Here is an 18,608-nt window from a genome sequence, read left to right as displayed (position 1 = left end):
AATTTGGTTCAACACAAACGTAATATTCCACCCAAATATCTTCAATCAAGTAAAGAGACTTGGCTTACCTTTTTGATGTCATGTCTTAATTGCTGCCCAAGTGTACTGTTCCTAGTGTATCTCAATTTCTTCTGTAAATGGAAAAGTCTTCCATGCTGCAGAAAGACAATGTTCTTTTCCAATCCAATTCAGTTACCTTCTTTTCTAGTAAACAAGCCCCAGATAAAGTCCTTCACCTATCTGGAAAAAGGCAGCAGAGCCAGGGTGTGCAATTCCTTCCCCTCAGGTACTTTGATTCCACTGCAGAGCAGTTTGCTGCAGGGAGGTGGTGGAGATGAGAAGTTCACTACTAAATTAGCGGACACCAAGTAGCCGTAAGCAACCAAAGACTTGGTGTCATTCCCACAAACATCTTCACTCCTAGTTTTTTTCCTTTACTTGTCCCTGGGCTATCTTGGACAAGCCCAGACCCCCAAAAATACTTGATGATGGGGCTGTAAATTTTTTTAGAAATTCCGTGGCTTATCCTCATCCATGAGAGATTTATACACAGTCTTTTGGTCCCAATCTGCCACTGCTGACGCTCTCCTCCCATGAATTTCTCCCCCCAGGCCCCAAACATTGGTTCCTCTCCTGCACCTCCCAATCCCTCAGCTCCTTGCCCAGGACTTTCCAGCCCTAGCCTTATCTCCAGCAGCACTGGGGCAGCCTGGGCAAGATGGAGACCAAATTACAGCTACCATCCTGTGTGCACACTGTTGCTTACATTTCCCCATGCCCAACTTTACTAGGGGAATTGTACTAGGTGTCCACCAGAACACAGCTCCTCTGCTCCCCCAAACCTTTGCCAACCCTATCTTGAGAGGTCACTGGTCTCTCACAACTAATGGTCCAATTGGTTCAAAAGAGAGGCTTTGCTCTACATCTTCATTCCCTCCCTGCTATTTCAACCTACCCCCGCACCATCCCAGCATGAAAATCCTTTAGAAGGGCTGTAGTTATGCTATATGCCTCCTTAGTGCCTTTTTATAGAAGAAATATGAATCTTTGATAGAATATAAAATAAAAATGTTGGGAGAGTTCATAGAAATAAAAGCTTTTTTACTAAATGGACCAAGTAGTTTTGGATTTTTTTTCAAAGTGTCAGATTCTTAAGAAAAAATGGTGGGGACCTGGCTTTTTCTCAGCTAGAGTATCAGGAAGGTATGGTGCTGGAGAAAGGATTTTATCACAGAGTTCAGCAATACTCAGATACAATTTTTTCATAAAAATTAAACACCCAGTAAATGCCATTGATGAAGAACTTGAAAAAAGTTGTGAATGAATGACCATGAATATGATTCTGGGTACAATGAATAGTAAAAAACAAAAAAAACCAAAAAAAAAACCTAAGAATTTTTGCTGGGGCTAGAAAAATGACACTAGCAAAAAAATTAATGTTCACCAGCATACTGCTGTAAATTAGAACCATTTTATTGTTCTGCACTTGGAATATTGGAAATTTGAACAGAGAAGAGTAAAAAAAACCTGCATTTTCCTAGTGTGGTAAGTGAGAAGCATTACCCAGGAAGGCATAATTAAGAAACAAAATCAAGCTGATTAAAGAACTTGGATTATTTTTCTGATATGCTATTGGCTGTAATTACGCATTATGAAAAACATGGTCTCACCAAAGTTGGACTGATCAGAACTTAGATTGACAATAATCAATGTTTGAACTAACTACAGAAAAAGGAAGCAAGCACAGTTTAGTGTGCTGTCTTTTGCTGGAGCTCAACAACTGTTGTAGGATAAAGGTGCTATTTATGGTTTGCACATCCTTTCCAGTCATTAAGTGTTGGCTGAGAACTGGTTTGTCAGGAGTTGTTTTTCCCCCCTGCCAATCCTCTTTTAAACCAACCAGCTGTCCAGAGCAGCTTTAGGTGCACTCCAAATTCCTCACAGCCCAGTCTGAGTTTTGGTTCTTTCCATAAGAGAACAAGAGCTTGCAGAATTTATGAAAAGAAAGCTTCTGCTTTTCATACAGAATGATTTGTTACCTCCTTGCTCTGTGTGGGATAATAGGCTTAGCCTCAGAGTATGCGTGCAGGTAACACACAGTGCCATCAGCCAGAAGAAATTAAATTCTGAATACTATATCACCCAATTTAGTTTGTTTGTTGCAAGAGAAGGCAAATTCAGTGATTTGCCAGGGCAAATTTTCTGTATCCTTTAAATAGGGAAGATCTTCTGTGTCCTCTAAATGTTCTTTGCTCATCCAATATATGTATTGAACTATACAAAAAACCCAGTTTGTTACTAAATGGCAAGGTTTATTTTGAGAATGCAATTAATATGTAGTACCTTGGAAGATGAACAGCTATTGTAAATACAGAATAAAGGCTCAAGCACCACAGCTCTTCTGTTCCTGTATTTGTGTTTTACAAGAAATGACACACAGCACTAAACTGCATAACTTCCATGAAAGGTGCTATAACTAATTTAGAAAAACAATGTCTCAACAAATTAGCATTTCAGACTGACATATGTGTGCATTCATGATCACAAGAATTCAAAACAGTGGTCCAGAGAGCCCCATAATGTGAAGTTTTCTTGATTGCCTTCAGCTGTGCTTTGAATTATGCACAATACCTATTTTGCCCTGCTGCCTCTGCCTCAGCTCCATAAGGCAGGCCACTAATTTTCTTTAATCAGCGGTGTGAGTGTTCGTAAGCCCTGTTAGCTCATTTACAGCAGTGGACACTAATACAACAGGAAATGAACCTATTGGTTTCACTTAGATCCCTGGGCAGCTGCCAGTTTCCAAGAGATCTTGTCTGAGTATGAAAACAGCAATGCTCTTGATTGCAAAATTACTTTTTCCCTGCTGCTGCTGCCCTCCTCCTACTTGCTTCTGATCGATATACCATTCTGATCCACAACAACATCTTCCTCAGGAGGCTTTGAATCAACTAAGTATAATTGTCACCTCAAAGAAAATGCTGGCATTTATTTTTATGTTGCAAACTCTCTCTACATACCCCCTCTCAGAATTCTCAGAAAAGCTGAGTCTTTATTGAAAGGCCCTATAAAACTGAGGTAAAGTACAAAATAATAAAGGTAGCTGTAGTAGAAATGACAGAGGATGAAGCTCATTGTATATCACACCATAAAGAACACATAGGAATCAATTTAAACATGACAGAAGTGAGCTTCCTAGCAGCAAGGAATTTAGTGCTAGAATCTATGGTAAGTATTGTGTATTCCATGACTTTTTACAGTTTGCAGTTACAGAAACAAATCAGTTCATTTTCACTGTAACTGCTCCAAAATCACATGTATAATATGTATATACAAGTAGAATGAAATAGCCAAAAAGCTGTTCCTAGTCTGACCAAGACTTGACCAAGCAGAGGCACCTATTAATTTTTTTGCAATTAGCTTCATAAATTGCCTTTCAGCTTTGTCACTAAACCTTTGAATCTGATATGTACTATCATTTAAATACGTAATGGGTTTTTGCCCATCTGTACAACAAAATTTTTGTATAAGGCTCTAACACGTCTTCTCCCAGCTTCCAATGGGAATGAGCTGGGGGGCAGCAAAATCTACCACTGATGCTTAAGCTTCCTGGAACAGGCTGACTACAAGCATAGCTAGGATAATAATTCCTTCCCTCCTTCAACCACACATAATACAGTCTTTATTCAGCAAAGTCGTTTCACACCATGCCAAAGGTCAGCTTTTGCTGTATTAATAGCTGCTCTGGGAGGATCAGTGTTGTGCTATCCTACATTTTTTCCAGGGCCTGGAGATGCAATTTCCTACAATCTGCAGGCAATTTCCCACCAATTTTCTTGGGGAGCTAATAGGCTGTGACAGGAGATGGAGCTAGCTAGCAGCAGGCGGTTTCAGAAAAGACAAATTGCATCTCTGCCACCTAACTGGGCAATCTAGAAAGACAGAGTTTATAGCTTTGTAGTGTTATTGGGCCCCATGCTAACAGTAAATCGTTCAAGCTGCTATCTGAATTTCATATTCTTTTCCTTCCGAATTGTTATCACCACATATCACTTTGCTGCACTTTTTCTACGAATGACAGTTAGACACAGATCATGTGTGATTACTGTTTTAACTGCCTTTTAACTAGACAAGCCCTGCTAAACGCTATCCACATTAGAAACAGAGAAATATACAGTGTCTCTGTCAAACAGTGATATTTTGATTATTTTAATACTTGTTAAGGTACCTATGAAAAGGGATTAATTTGTAAGTTAAACTCAAATGAAACAGATAGAGCAAACTAGGGGAACATTAAAACTGTGAGCACACCTACTGCGGTAAGAAAGTCCCACCGATACATAGTACAAAATGAAAGCAATAAACCCCCCCCCCCCCAAATATAACTGGTGATTTCTCCCTCTACTCTAGCAGGTTCTGAAACCTAAGAAGTTAACCTGAACAGTCAAATCAGTTCAAAACCATCCATGCAACAATTTACCTTGCAGATTTAAAATGAGCAAGACAAGTAAAGCTCTAAGAATGTATTATCATATCCACTTTAGTAGAAATGAAACAGATTTAAAGCTGCTCACCTCACCTAAGATTACAAAAAAATTTAGTAACTAAAGAAAATGATTCAAAGGCACTATAGCAACTATTGCAAGTGGTATCTGTCACCGTACTTCCCCTTACTGTTATAGCTAACCCAGGGGATAAATACTGTAAACACATTCTATTACAGAACCCTGTATATCTGGATGTTTTCTTCAAAACACAGAAGAACAAATTTCTGAAGGCATGGAGGTTACACAATAGTAATGAAATTATTATAATTAGCAAAATTTGCAAGGTTAATATTTTTCCCCTTCCCCCCTACCCAAGAATAAATTAGGTAGAGTAGAAACAATCCCATCTAAATTATTGCTGTCCACTGGGAGACAAAATTAGTACTGAGATGTATAAAATTTTACTATAATTCAACCCTAAGGAGTTTTTTTAATTACTTAAGTAATGAAAAAATGTAAAATTACAGTGAACAAAGTGTTGAAATATTCTAACATGCATTTTGGAACTCTCACATTTAAACCACTTGTCATTAATATCCCCATTTCATATTTGTGGTTTTTAATAAGTTACAGCTACATAAAATACTGAAGAACCAGGAAGATTTATAAATAGAATACAAGGTCAATAACTTGTACTCAACAAAGAAGAGTATCTACATAAGCAAATAAAAAAAGCTATGAAAACCATTCAAAACTTTAAGAAGTATTTCCTTAAACAGATTCACTAATAAAAATACAAGAGTATCAGGACTTGAAAATCTTGAATTTGACAAATGAAAATCAATGCTTTATCTATACAAGTCTATAAACTTCTTGAAGTACACATTCAAAAATTCAATTATATCATATATTTGTGAATATTCACTCAACTGCTGTCAGAAATACACATCTCACATAATTAACAATCAGAAAGACAGAGAAAAATTAGAAGCATTATGTATGTATAACTCATTAAAACAATCTCTAGAGATCTAATGTATATTCAGGAGGAAACACAAAGGAGCATGGTAGTAAACTGATTTCTGTATGAAAAAGGAAACTTATCCCAGTAAGTAAATTTAATGTGGCCACAAAGTTGAATCACTCCGAAGTTTTGTTGCATGCATGGCATGCTAAGCAAATACCAGGCTGACATTAAGGACATTTACATACTTAACAGCAGTGTTTGGCTGATTTATCAACAATTAGAAAATACTTTGAATTTGCAAAGCCATCAAATTATGCATTTCTTTAAAATCTAAATTTAAAAAAAAAAAAATGTGTCCAACTGCAAAAAAACCCCAAAACAATAGCTGACTATTTTTTCAAGAATAAAGGGCATTTTCACTGGTCTGCAAAATTCTGTACTACAGCAAACCAAAAAATAAAGTTATTAGCTTATTATAATTGCAGCCAGTTTTTAAAGTAAGGGGGTAATCCACTGTGGATCGCTGAAGGAAGTGTGACAAAGACTGTGAAATGAGCAGATGCATTTTATTTTAAACAAATTAGGCTCACTACCAGGAAAGTAACAAGGATTTCTCAGTTTCCAACTGCTATGGCTTAACTTTCATTTAAGACCCCTTCATTCTGCTTGTTAACTTCTTTAAACTGCCATTAAAATCAGTGCTCGGAGGAAAAACAGCATTTATTGTTTGCAGTTACAGGCTATCATCTTCATTTCCTATGTTAATGACAGAGTAGACAAAAGGGATAATGATAACAGTGTGTTTGATTACTTGCTCTCCAGACTATGTGTTGTCTTCACCTCAAACTCATTTTTGGCAGAAAACAGATAGAAACAGGGTTTGAGAGATACCTTTGTGCTGTGAACGTAGCAAAGGCAATCCTTGACAAGCTGTACACAATAGAAATATCTAATGTTCCTTGCAGCATCTCTTCTATAAATCAACATAACCTTACAAAAATATGGGCAAAATCATATGTGAAATTATAGGACAGGAAAAATCTCATAATTTTAAGTTTTACCTCAGAAGCCACCACAGAATTTTTTCTAGGAAGAGTCAACTATGCCAAACCAGGAATTCCATAAACAATAAAAGTATGAGTATAGAATAATGCAGGTATCTTATATACGAGTGCTTGCTTTAGTAAGGGAAATCATTACAGCAGACACTGCTCAATATAATAACGGAGCTATCACTAAAATATTCAATCAGATTTTCCTGTATACTATGTATCATTAACAGGCAACTAAATTCTTACTAATGCATAGCAGAGCACAGAGCCAGAAAGGACACAGACTGTTTTTCAGCTTCTTGGAGTGAACTGTGAGAACCAGATCTAAGAATTATGGGGGAAAAAAAACCCCAAACAAACCAAACGCCACAAAAAAACCTGCTCAGGTTTGAAGATGATAACCAACATTTGAGTCTGCAACAGAATTTTTTTGGTATTTAGTTTTCTGAGCAGCACTTTAGCCTCAAGGAAATAGAAATACAGCTCTCCCATGAATTAACGTATCAAGAAGCAATAGGTTCTTTGCTTTGAGATACAGCATCTTCAACAGCATTCTGCCCTCTGAAGACTATTATTCATTCTTCTGATTTCCCTTCATGTTTTCTTGTTGTATTCAATTTATACTTTTTTAAAGTTATGCCAGAAGAAAAAAAGAAATAAATCAACAGAAACTAGTAAAAAACCACAAACCAAACCAAAAAACCCGTAAGTCCACCTGTGTGAAAATCTGTTCAAAACACACTTTTTGCTGATTTAGAAAATGTTTCAGTTAGTGTTTGAGCTCTCCTATGCAACTGAGTAGAAATTCTGGGTAAATTTCTCAGAAGTGTCAGTAAGATAGACCCATAAGGCAGACTTTTCAAGCACCCAGTTCTTGTATGTCTGGTTTCCCAAGCAAAAGTTACCACACTGCACTAAGCACTTAAGCTGCAATGGGACATTTGGGAGCTTGTTGCTTAAAATGGGATTATCAATTGCTTGGAAGCAGATCTTTAGCTACAGAAATAAAAGATAGTGGTACATGTTGAGAACTAGCTGTGAATTAACTCCCTTTCCTCTTAGGATGAGATGATTAGATGTTTATGGATATCAAAGAAATGTCCACTTTTAACTGGATTCTTTAGCCTGGAGAAAAGGTTCAGGGGAGACTTCATCACTCTACAACTCCCTGAAATAAGGCTGCAGCAACTTGGGTGTCACTTGGCCTCTCCTCTCACCCACAGGACAAGAAGACACAGATTCAAGCTGAGCCAGGGGAGATTCAGGTTGGACACCAGGAAGAATTTTCTCACGGATAAAGTTGCCAAGCACTGGAGCAGGCTGCCCAGCGAGGTGATAGAGTCACTCGTCCCACAGGTGTTCAAGAAATGACTAGATGCAGCACATAATGCTATGGTTTAGTTTACATGTGATGTTCAAAGGTTGGACTAGATGGTCTTGGAGGGCTTTTCTGAAGCGATTCTGTCCATGAATTTTCTGCCAAGAAACCCTCTTGCATTCTGGTGTTTGTCAGGTTCAACTCTGAGCTGCTCACCTGCCTTCCCCATTACATAATAAAGTATGTCTGTCTGGCAGGACAGAATGAATTGACTGAAGTCTTACATAGACCTACCTTCTCAAATTCTCTCTGTGTACTTGTGGTAGCAGAAAAAAAGAGAAAACTTCAAGGAGACAGCACAGTTGGAATCAGTCCAGATTATCCAGTGAACAGATTTAAGGGGTAAACACTTTATCAGTAGTGCGAAATCAGAAGTCAGTAATCCTCCTTACCCCAAAAACTTCAAAATCCACCTTTCTTAACAGAATGGTGGAATTTCCCCATCAACTCAAAATTGCACCAATGTAATAGAAAACATGAAAGACTACTCTAACTAGACTACATAATCCCATGGCATCTAAGTGGGCCAATCATTCTACAAAATTACAAACAAGCAAAAAACCCTATTAAGAATTAAACACCGAAAACAAAAATCAGTTTGTCAATCTGAGTTAAAAGTTACTTGAGTAACTTAAAAGCTTCTGAAATTCTACTTGTATTGCCAATGCAAATATGTGACCCAAAAATTATTGTCAATCATTCATACACAGAAGTATGTATGAGACTACATAACAGATTCTACATTGATGTTTATATTAAAAAATAACGTTTGTTATAACAGTCTCTGAAAAATATGTTCATTTAGTGCCTCTCTTTCCTTTAAAGGAACAAAAGCCTTTGAAATGCCAAATGAGTTAGAAAGAACTAATGTAGATGAAACTTCTTTCTCAAGTACCAATGGCTTGTGGACTAACATGGCGAACTGTTGTTGCTTGGAATTATAATCAAAAAGAAAGTCTGACAAACTGACAAATACATGGAATGATATAATGACTTTCTGCACAATTGATTTATGAAGGGTTATGCCAAGTGCACATATACAAAATATACATATTAAAGCTAGCAAAGGATTTTGTTCAGTTGAATTGGTATTACCACAAATCCCCTCTTCATCAGTTATTGTTTGCACTGACAATCCAAAATGTCTTTTGTAAGGACACCCTGCTTCTATCCAGCACTAGCATTTGCCAGAGTGGCATTCAAATATCTCTGAATACTAAAGGCCACCCGGCACACAAAGACTGTCCCAAAAAGGGGCTAACCAAAGGAATCTTCTAGGACTGTAATTAAATTGACCCACCCGCCACCCCCCTCCCCCCCAAAAAAAACCAAAAACCAAAAAACAAAAAAATACCCAAAAAACCACCCAAACAAAAAGAAACCAAAAAACAAACCTACACAATAGTTACTGGTGCACTTCCTTTTTCCCATATGGTTTTCCCAGTGCCTTTTCTGTTATTGCTGATCTTGGTTGGTCTGTTTCTTCATTCAATAAGCAATTATTTACACCCACTACTTTGCACAGGGCTACAAGAACTTACAGAAGTTTTAAGCTTCACAGGCTTTACATCTTTTAGGTAATTGCGTAGACCAGACAGGCTAGGAGTGTCTATCTCCTGTTTTTTTCATTAAAAGAAATTAACAGAAATCTATCTTTTCATGAAAAATTACATCTGCAAGTAGAATATGCTTTACGGTCTGACAAATGAAAAAACTCACAATGTTTTATAAATATTAAGTGAATTCTGAAACAGCAAATGGAGAGAACTACTCATCCACAAGTATGTGTGATCCACCCAGAAGCTTTCAGATGCATCTACTAGTTTTTAGACCCAAGGCTTAAAGTAGATATGATGGGGGAAAAAAAAGAAATTAATTTCTTAATTATAATCAAGAAATATACGGCACAAATATGATTAAATTCATTCACACACATAAATTTCTGATTCCGTAACTGCTCTGACACATTGCATTCTAGAAGCCAAGAAAACAACGTATTTTGTGATTTTCCTGACACTATGATTTTTAATTTCCTGATTGACAAGAATGTGATCTTACTAGCAAGCACTATGTCACAACATATATTACAATTACACTTGTGAGATTTTTTTTTTTTATTTATATGGACGTGTAGGAATACTTGCATTCTTGGTTCCTCTGATACTGACTTCAGAGAACAGCAAAAGGATACCTATAAAGTAAAAGCCAAGGTGATAGCAGTTTGGCAAAAATCCAAATGGTCCCAAATAAAGCAAATTTGCCAGTGCTGCTAAAGTCAATCACTGCCAGAGCCAGATGTTCAGAGAAATTTCAATATAAAATCAAGTAACCTCATAAATCCTTTTGTTTTAAAACTTTCCCTTTTAAAAATGGCATAGCAATTCCCAGTATTTTAGTGTAGCAAATATAGTTAACTCTTTGAAGTCTGATTATTCTGCTTTTTGCCCCACCATGTCTGAAAGCCACATGACCAACAACTAAACTGGTCTTTTTCATACAGATACAAATTAAGAACTAAGCAATCAGCAAAGATATACACGGATACGTATTGATAGAATGCCAATTTTAAATGTTATAGGAGACCAGATTATCCTGAAGGGTAACATTTTACATTCTGAATGCAATGTTAACACATTAAGGCTATCACAGTTCTAGATGCCATAAAATGGTTTTAGTAGAATGGTCATGTAAATTGAAAAGAAAACCTGTGTCTCTTCAGACTAGAAACTTAGATAAAATTTGCCCCCAGATGAAAAATTCCATAACCAATCAATGCATCTGTCAGTCAAACTTTTTCTTCCGAGCTACACGTCTTTGAAAGAGCAGGGACATAGGCCATTGTCAAATGCTAGCAAAATGAGAAAGCAGCTCTTCTGTCTGCTAGTTTGTGTAATCTAAATTAGCTGTTTAAAGATACCCTTCTGTTCAGCTGTACTCTCCATTAGCAACAGAAATTCTAAACAAATTACAGAATGTAGGAAATGTATGGCTCTCACCAGTGCAACAGCAAAGTTTGTTGTCTAGCACACAGTGGTAGAACACATTAGACTGAAAAAATAATAGTTAAGTAAAGTGAACACATTCTCTCCTCATCCATTGCTCTTGAGTACACCAAGAAAACTTGAAGATGCATAGCTTTGGTAACTGGCTGCATATCATGGCTCTTCACAGATATCACACAGCGATGTGACAATGGAAAGGACTGAAAGATTGCTCAGCATGAATACATACATAGAGCCTAAAGGCCTGCGTAACATGGGACACTCAGGAAAATTAATTCTAATTAATTTGTAGAGTGGATTAGTTAAAAATCAAAATATTCCTTTGTCAATATTTTCACAAGAAATTAAGAAGCGAGTTTAACCCAGTTTAGGTTAATTCACTTCACTTGCAACCCTGCAAGTATTTATCATCTTTAAGCAATCCCCTGTAAAACTCATACTTTTGGTAATTTAGTTAAATTTACCTGAGTATCTAAGTAGAGACAAGACTTTAAAAAGGAAATGGTCATTAACTACCACTTCTCTGTAAAACATGAAGGATGCAATTTATCTAGCTTATCTAATCACAGACATCCTCATATAACGAATAAAGGCTCTGATGCACTTAGTTGAAATGCAGTCTCACATGAATTCTGTTCAGCTGGGGGAAAAAGGACAGGGAAGTCACCTCCTCTCCTAGAGAAATGACCAAATGAGTTATGATCAGGCACATATTTACTGTATCTGCCAAAAAACATATACATGGGACATCAGAATAAACTTAAACTGCACATCTTTATGAAATGTTCAATTTTTATATTTACACTATAATTAGTACAAAACTGCCTTTAAGTTTCTGTAGAACAAGACAATATCTACTGGACTTGATACCCTAATATGTCAAATCAACTACTTTGAAGTATGATAAAGGAATCTAAGAATAGTTATAAAGAATAAGACACCATTTTCAAACTATACATAGTGTTTGCTTTTGCTTCTAAAAAGGTACTTATATCCCCAAAAGGTTTTTAATTTTAAATAAGCAGGGCAAGCAGGGAGGGGGCAAAGGGGAAGACTGGTTGTTGGTACTAAAGCCTTTACTGTAGTAAACTAAATATATTTACAATTTATACAAATGTTTGACCTTCAACAAAAATACAAAAACATATCACAAGATGCAAAACCAGGAATCAAGTTCATCTGAGACACTGCTGCTCTACACAGGACAGAATGCAACTTGAACTGCAAGAAACAGAAAGGTATTTATCCCCCATATTCAGGCAATGAGAAAAATTTGCATGAGGTCACAAAAAGAAAAAAAAATAAAAGGCTCCAACATTCTTCAGTAGACTTGGCTTTTTAAAAATAATGTCAAAAACCTAGGCTACATCTGTCCATCTTGCCTCTGTGTTCCGTCTGGTCCACGTAGCCAATACTTAGTTGCGGGATGTTGCCTTCTGTTTTGAAAAACCGGAGTAGCTTCATGGCAAGGTCTGGAACCTCAACACTTTTTTTGTTCCTTTGAAAAAAATTCAAAACCTTTCTACTTCTACAAACAAATTTGGCCCAGTTCAACCACTAAAAGAATATCCCCATCATGTTTTTCAGTAGATAACTTCATAGACTGTAGCCTTTTTGTCTCCAGAGCCAGTGACAATGTACTTATCATCCACAGAGATGTCACAGCTAAGCACTGATGAAGATTCTTTGGACTAGAAGAAAAATAGAAATATATCATTAAAAAGAAGTCTGTTTACCCTCATTCTATCTTCTCACTTTAGGTAGATCACATATATGAAGACATCTGAATCCAGTCTTGGAACTCTGCCTATTTTTTTTTCATTAAAATCAACATCATCCTCACCTGGAAGATACTGGCTCCATAAGGAGTTCTCCATGCATTAAGAAGGTTATCTTTCCCAGTACTCACAAACCATTTACCTAGAATGCAAACAAGAAGGATTACAGAAACATGAAAGAGACATCTGACAAATTTTGGGTTTTCAATTCACATAAATGAAATCTGTTAAGTAATTACCCTTATAAAAGCTCTTTCTTCTAATCAACACAACACTTTTGCTTACAATCAATATGGATGCTCAGTGCATTTGCAGTGTGTTACATACTAGGAAATCCCTAAACTCTTCAAACAGAAATAGCTTTTTACGCATGAATCAATCCTCACAGCAGCCTCTAGACAAACAGATGGTTGTTTGTAGATAAGTGCATTTGAATTCATAAAGCAGAGATATTTATGCATTACTTAAGAAACTGAGATGTAATAACTAATGACTATGAAATAACTAATCAGCAAAACATGAATTAAGAGCCCTGACCTCCAGTTCTATGTTCAGGGCAACTTACCACAGTAAGCAAACTTGAGTGACAATACACAGCTCTCATGAAGGTGCAGTTGATACTTGTCCGGTTTATTTACATGTAGCACTTCGACATTGCTGCTTTCCATTCCCACAGCTAGCCATTCACCAGTAGGACAATAACCAAGGGAAAATATCTGAAAATTAAACCATATTTACACCTTTTAATTTTTTTTCCTATAGAACATTTTATTCTGCAGCTAAAATTATCTGGGAGAGGGAGACAGAGATAAGGGCAAATTCACACAGTTCAATAGCAAAACTGCAGTTCAAAATTCGAGTAACTAAATAACCCCTGTTTTTACATATTAACTCAGAAAAATAGGAGAAGAGTAGTGTCAAGTCATCATTTCCTTCTGTAATCTAAGCAAGCACATAAGAAAGCTTCAAAATATTGTGTTGTGAGCAGCAGGGGAAGAGAAAGGAAGAGAGGGAACAATCTGCCAGTTCTACTGGGCTCTGTCTTACCTTTAATCCTAAGGGCTTCCTCCCACCCCACACATTGGCAAAAGCTGTAGGAAAATCCAGTTACCTGTGATGTGAAGTCATGCTGTTGTAGCTGTCTCCCTTCTCTCAAGTCCCAGGATCTGACAGTGTTATCCAAACCTCCTGTCCAGAGCTTGGTACCATCATTAGAAATGTCAATACAGCTGGCTCCATCTGTGTGGCCCTGGAATTGCCTGATAAAACAAACCAGATTGAATAATGATTTCCTGCCAGAGCTCAAGGTAAACACTGTTGTGGTGTTAGTTTTGGACTCTGTACATGTGTCATCTGTTCTGTGTCTGACGATGAGCAAAAAACAGCCCCTCCCTCTCACTAAGCATTAAATACCAGTATCTCAAAAAACATTTTACAGGTGCTAGAAGAATGAACTGCATAATGGCTAGCTGAATAAAGCCAAATATTTCCTATCAGCTTTTGAAAAAAGAAAACAAAAACCAAAAAAACCCAAGCCCACTTGTGAGAATATTAAAGCACAGTAACTACAATAAAAACCACTAAGGATAACTTGGATTAAATCAAAGCGGTCAGAGAATAAACCCTCCAATTTCAGAAAACAGCTTCTGTATTTTTCTTTGGCTGCAAGTCAAGAAGATAAATAACAAGCAGATATACTAATAGAAATGGATCCAGATGGAGATCCAGATAGTTAAACATAAGCATTGCTGAGTCACAAAGTTGCATTCTCTGTGGCAGGAGATTAGAAAAATCTAAATGGTGCAGTTTGTTTTATAACCTTCTCATTAGCAACTCTCAGCTTTCAGCAACCAGAAGGTCATCTCAAGTTATTCTTAATCCTTTGGCAAAAGCATTCTGAGGCTCCTGCATTTTTCATCAGCAATTAGCTTTAGCAAAGTCCTATGCCTCAGTGTGAAAGGTGGAGGGCGGGTGGGGAAAAGACAACCAGCTTGGGAACGAAGGGTATGAATCACCAAGAGCTGCCACAGAAAGGTCACACGGCACATTTTGTTTAGTAGCTCTGGCCTCAAAATTCCATGTGCTATCAAACCAGCAAGATCAGCGTGCAAGTGGTGGGAACACAAACAGCAGACATTTAAAAAGCAAGACATTTATAAATATGCATAGATGTGGCAGAGTGCACCTTTACAGGGACTAAGCATGCACATGACAAAGTGAAAACTTTATATATCTAAAATTGTATTTATTGACCTAAAGGTTCAACAGAAAGTAAAATTTGCATGCATATAAACATGATTCTCTTCATGTAATTTGCAGCTAACTATGGATTTACAGGACGTTAAACTAAGCATATTCTTTAGTTTTTGTGTTCAGAACTTTCCAAGTATCGTGGCCTTTCCCAAATTAGATTCTCTCTTTTCAAAACATTTTAAGTCACCACTACTTTGATAAGCATAAACTAAATTTATCCTATAGTAAGCCCCATGCTTTCCTAAAGAACTGAGAGGATCCACCATTTCAATCACTTTTTTTAAGACTAATTTTACTACTTACCATTGCTAAATAAGAATTAAAAATACTCTTTTTCACTTAACAAGGCTTAAGACAAAGGAAAAGAACAAACCTCAAAGCACTCCCTAAAACGCACATTCAGTCCATATCAATAACAAACCAACAAGAATGCTGCTTGTAGAAACCTGCACACCAATCCCAAATAATAGGAGCTTTAACATTGACTACAGTAGGTTATGGACCAACCCTGAAAGCACATCTTCCAGGACCAGGCTGAAGCTACCAAAACCAGTTTCTGCCTAACTTGGGTGCAAACCACCCCTTTGAATAAGAGACTATTTACTTTGCTGTTGTAAACCCTATTCAGGGAGATAAATATTTATGTAGCTGTCCAAAGAGTAACTTCTATTAAAATTTTCTGTAAACAACGACTCACCTGACCAATGTCTGATTGTGCAGATCCCACACTGCGATGTTGCCATCACTGCAGCAGGAAAAGCACACCTTGGAATCGGGGCTGATAGCCAGAGCATAGCAGGCAGGTGCAGAAGATGTCAGCTCTGCTTTGATGCGAGGAGTTGGAGCTGCCAGGTCCCAAATGGATAACGTGCTGGCTTCCCCACCAACAATCAGGGTGCATCCATCGGGAAGCAACTTACAGGAGCGGATGTAGTTATCTCTGTTCTGTACAACACAAATCACCTCAGTTACATGCCTGCCAATAATGACCACTAATATAACTCCGATTGCATCCAAGTTTCAAACAGTTTGGTACTTTTTCCATTACCAAAGTACTGAAGAGGAACCAGCAGATCCTAAAAGGTTGTAAACACCTACTTCTCATCACTAATTAGAAACTGCAGCTGCAGAAATTAAAACTGCAGACTCCTGTTGCCACAGTTTATTCTATTTCAAACGTGACGAATGGCAAGTTTTCTATCTCATTACACAAAAACAGAGCCAAAGTAAGCTTGCTTTTTTGCAAATGTACTCCATCAGTGAAGGTTAGCAACAATAGAAATATTAAAGCAAATGACCTTTCATTTGGCATTTAACAGCCCTGTATGAAAATGTCATTCTAGTCTCATGCCCTTCAGATTTTTGAATTTTTCTTTCAAATACTATTTTGCATTCACAGTATTAAAGTTGAAAGATTAAAGATTCCTGTATCAGTCCTGTATTTATGTTGGTCCTTTGTTGTTCAACATGATTGTTATGGCACATACTGATCTCTCATTTGTGATACTATTGTTGATTTGAGAGGTACTGTGGGGGAGTTAGTGACAGAAGACATTTCTACCTTTCCTTATTACATCCTTGCTTGACTGGCAACAGTTCTTTACAAAATGGATGAATAAGATCTTTAAATCAAAACATAGAAAAAAACACTGCAAGAAGTAGTTAAAAGCATTCCTACGTTTGTTTTTTTTTTTTAATTTTCAACAAAGGAGCAGTAAGTAGGGCAGTGAAACTGTTGACTTAATCAGTCATTACTGCTCCATAACTAAGATTAAGGCTCTGCATCCAGACTGATACCTGCCACAGAACAGAATATCTATTCAACTTCACTACTACCACTAGACAATTACAAAATGTAAAGTTAATGCAGAAAATAATGCAGTAAAGAAAAGATAAAGGGTAAAAAACCCCAAAAACTCCCACCACATTTAACTGGATCAACACTGAAGCTAGAATTTTCATCTACAATATGTATTGCTGTGCTTGACAATGCTAAGTCTTCTCAGCTAACACTGCACAAATCTCTATGCTGCTTCCAGTGAGAAGCATTACCTTTCTTGAGTTAGCTTTTCAGCTACATATACCAGCACCCAGTCCCTTCTGTACCCTGCTCATGTAAAAATAATTTGCCTATATGTATAACTAGTAGATAATGAGCAAAACTTAAAGTAACCTTTGGTACTGTGTCATATTATTTCAGTATGTGGTTTCTATCATCTTACAAAAATGAAGTTTTTGCTCCTTATGTAAATAAAAGGCCTAGGAAAGTTCTCTGTCGCCCTGCATAAGACAAGCTACATTCCTTTTAAACTCATGCACAAAAATCATCAGTATATCTAGAAAGGAAAAAAAAAAGTATAACATTCTATTCAAAGCATGATGTACACATTCTATTAATAAATCTGATCTAATCTGGTATTTGACAGCAGATAGTTAGTGATAATTATCACTAAACAAACCAGCACTATTCTCTGTAACACCGTTATGTGGGAAAAAAAAAAAGGACATCAGGAAACAGATCTGCCTTCTATTACCTCCTAACATGAACAAAATCCAAACAAGGCCAGCTTTTTAAATTTTTTTTTTATTTTTTTGAGCCTCTAAAGAAAAGTTACCCTTGTGCATAAATTCCTGTTCACCTACCAGGCAGTCCAGCTGGGAGACAGGGCTCTTGTTGCCAGGCTGGCTGATGTCCCAGACCTTGACACAGCCCTTCCCACCCGTGTAGACGTGTCTGGTGGGGTTGCTGATGGTAACTGCACACACAACTTCCCCGTGGTTCAGGGTGTTGATCTGACGGGCATGGCGAGGGATTCCTGGACCGATGAGGGCATCAGGAGGGAAAGGAACTGGCTGCATCTGACCATCTGCAGTAACATGAAAGGAGTAGGCTCTTTTGGGGAAGGGAAAGAGAAGACAAAACAATTTAAAAAATCAGCCATTACATAACTTCAATGCAAGAAAAACACAGTATTTTTAATTTTAGTTCTTTGCTAATCATCCCACAAAAATCAGAGCTACAGTGCCAAGTAATACAGGCAGATGAAATCTCAGAAGGAGACAAGGATTCACAGTAGAAATTTTCAGCTTGCCTCAGCTGAAGTATTTATGCAATGGGGAAGCTGCTAAAATTCCACCCTTAACTCTACAGACCAAGGTCATGGCTGCTATCCCTCAGCAACTTAGACAATCAAAAGACCTTTCTGGTTTCTAGCTAGGAGTTACAAGTCTCATCACCACAAGTCCTACAGCAGCAGTCCCTCACCAGGCACTACTCTCATTCTTCCACGAGGCTTGCACCTGTTGCCTTGCAGTACCACAAGCAGAAGTTCTGCTTGATTCCTGCATCTCATCCTTAACATCACCAATGGCTGTGCTCATATACCCATCTTTCTAGCCAGTAAGTAGTGTTTTAAACAGAACATAGAAACAGATGGAGTGGTTGCACATAGACTTCATCAGAAAGCTGATAATATCTTCTCATAATTTTGTTTTCATGAATAAGTATAATGAAAAACATGAACATCTCAGTTTTCCAGGTACTTTAAGCACTTCAGAAATGTTTTATTTGCATTCATTGTATGATTTCAAGTTTATGGAAACGGAGGGTTGAGGAAGTGACATTCTAGCACTGAATAAAAACAGTGTATGTACACATAGAAAGTACATGAAATTATTTTTTCATGGTCAC

At 37.2% G+C, this 18,608-nt stretch overlaps 1 protein-coding gene and 1 long non-coding RNA gene across 26 annotated transcripts in view; one reads left to right on the top strand and one right to left on the bottom strand.

Annotated features, from left to right (window-relative positions):
* Window positions 1-12,048, top strand: part of LOC147648406 (uncharacterized) — a 29,619-nt gene extending 17,571 nt beyond the window's left edge. The window contains exon 2 of the long non-coding RNA XR_015281189.1: window positions 7,730-12,048. This is a non-coding gene — a long non-coding RNA (uncharacterized LOC147648406). The remainder of the gene's footprint in view (window positions 1-7,729) is intronic.
* The window catches only part of LOC111940674 (transducin-like enhancer protein 1), a 74,162-nt gene continuing 67,136 nt past the window's right edge, over window positions 11,583-18,608 (bottom strand). For all 25 annotated transcript variants that reach the window (XM_086869929.1, XM_086869936.1, XM_086869941.1 and 22 more), the window contains 6 exons: window positions 17,561-17,810; window positions 15,615-15,862; window positions 13,776-13,923; window positions 13,230-13,380; window positions 12,730-12,806; window positions 11,583-12,577 (listed from right to left, as the gene is read on the bottom strand). In XM_086869929.1, the coding sequence (XP_086726055.1) occupies window positions 12,470-12,577; window positions 12,730-12,806; window positions 13,230-13,380; window positions 13,776-13,923; window positions 15,615-15,862; window positions 17,561-17,810 (982 nt within the window). In that variant the 3' untranslated portion in view covers window positions 11,583-12,469. The remainder of the gene's footprint in view (window positions 12,578-12,729; window positions 12,807-13,229; window positions 13,381-13,775; window positions 13,924-15,614; window positions 15,863-17,560; window positions 17,811-18,608) is intronic.

This window comes from Cyanistes caeruleus, chromosome Z (genome assembly GCF_971803275.1).
Source record: "Cyanistes caeruleus chromosome Z, bCyaCae1.hap1.1, whole genome shotgun sequence".
Classification (NCBI taxonomy): Eukaryota; Metazoa; Chordata; class Aves; order Passeriformes; family Paridae; genus Cyanistes; species Cyanistes caeruleus.
Note: the sequence above shows the minus strand (reverse complement) of the source record. Positions and strands in the feature narration are given on the sequence as shown.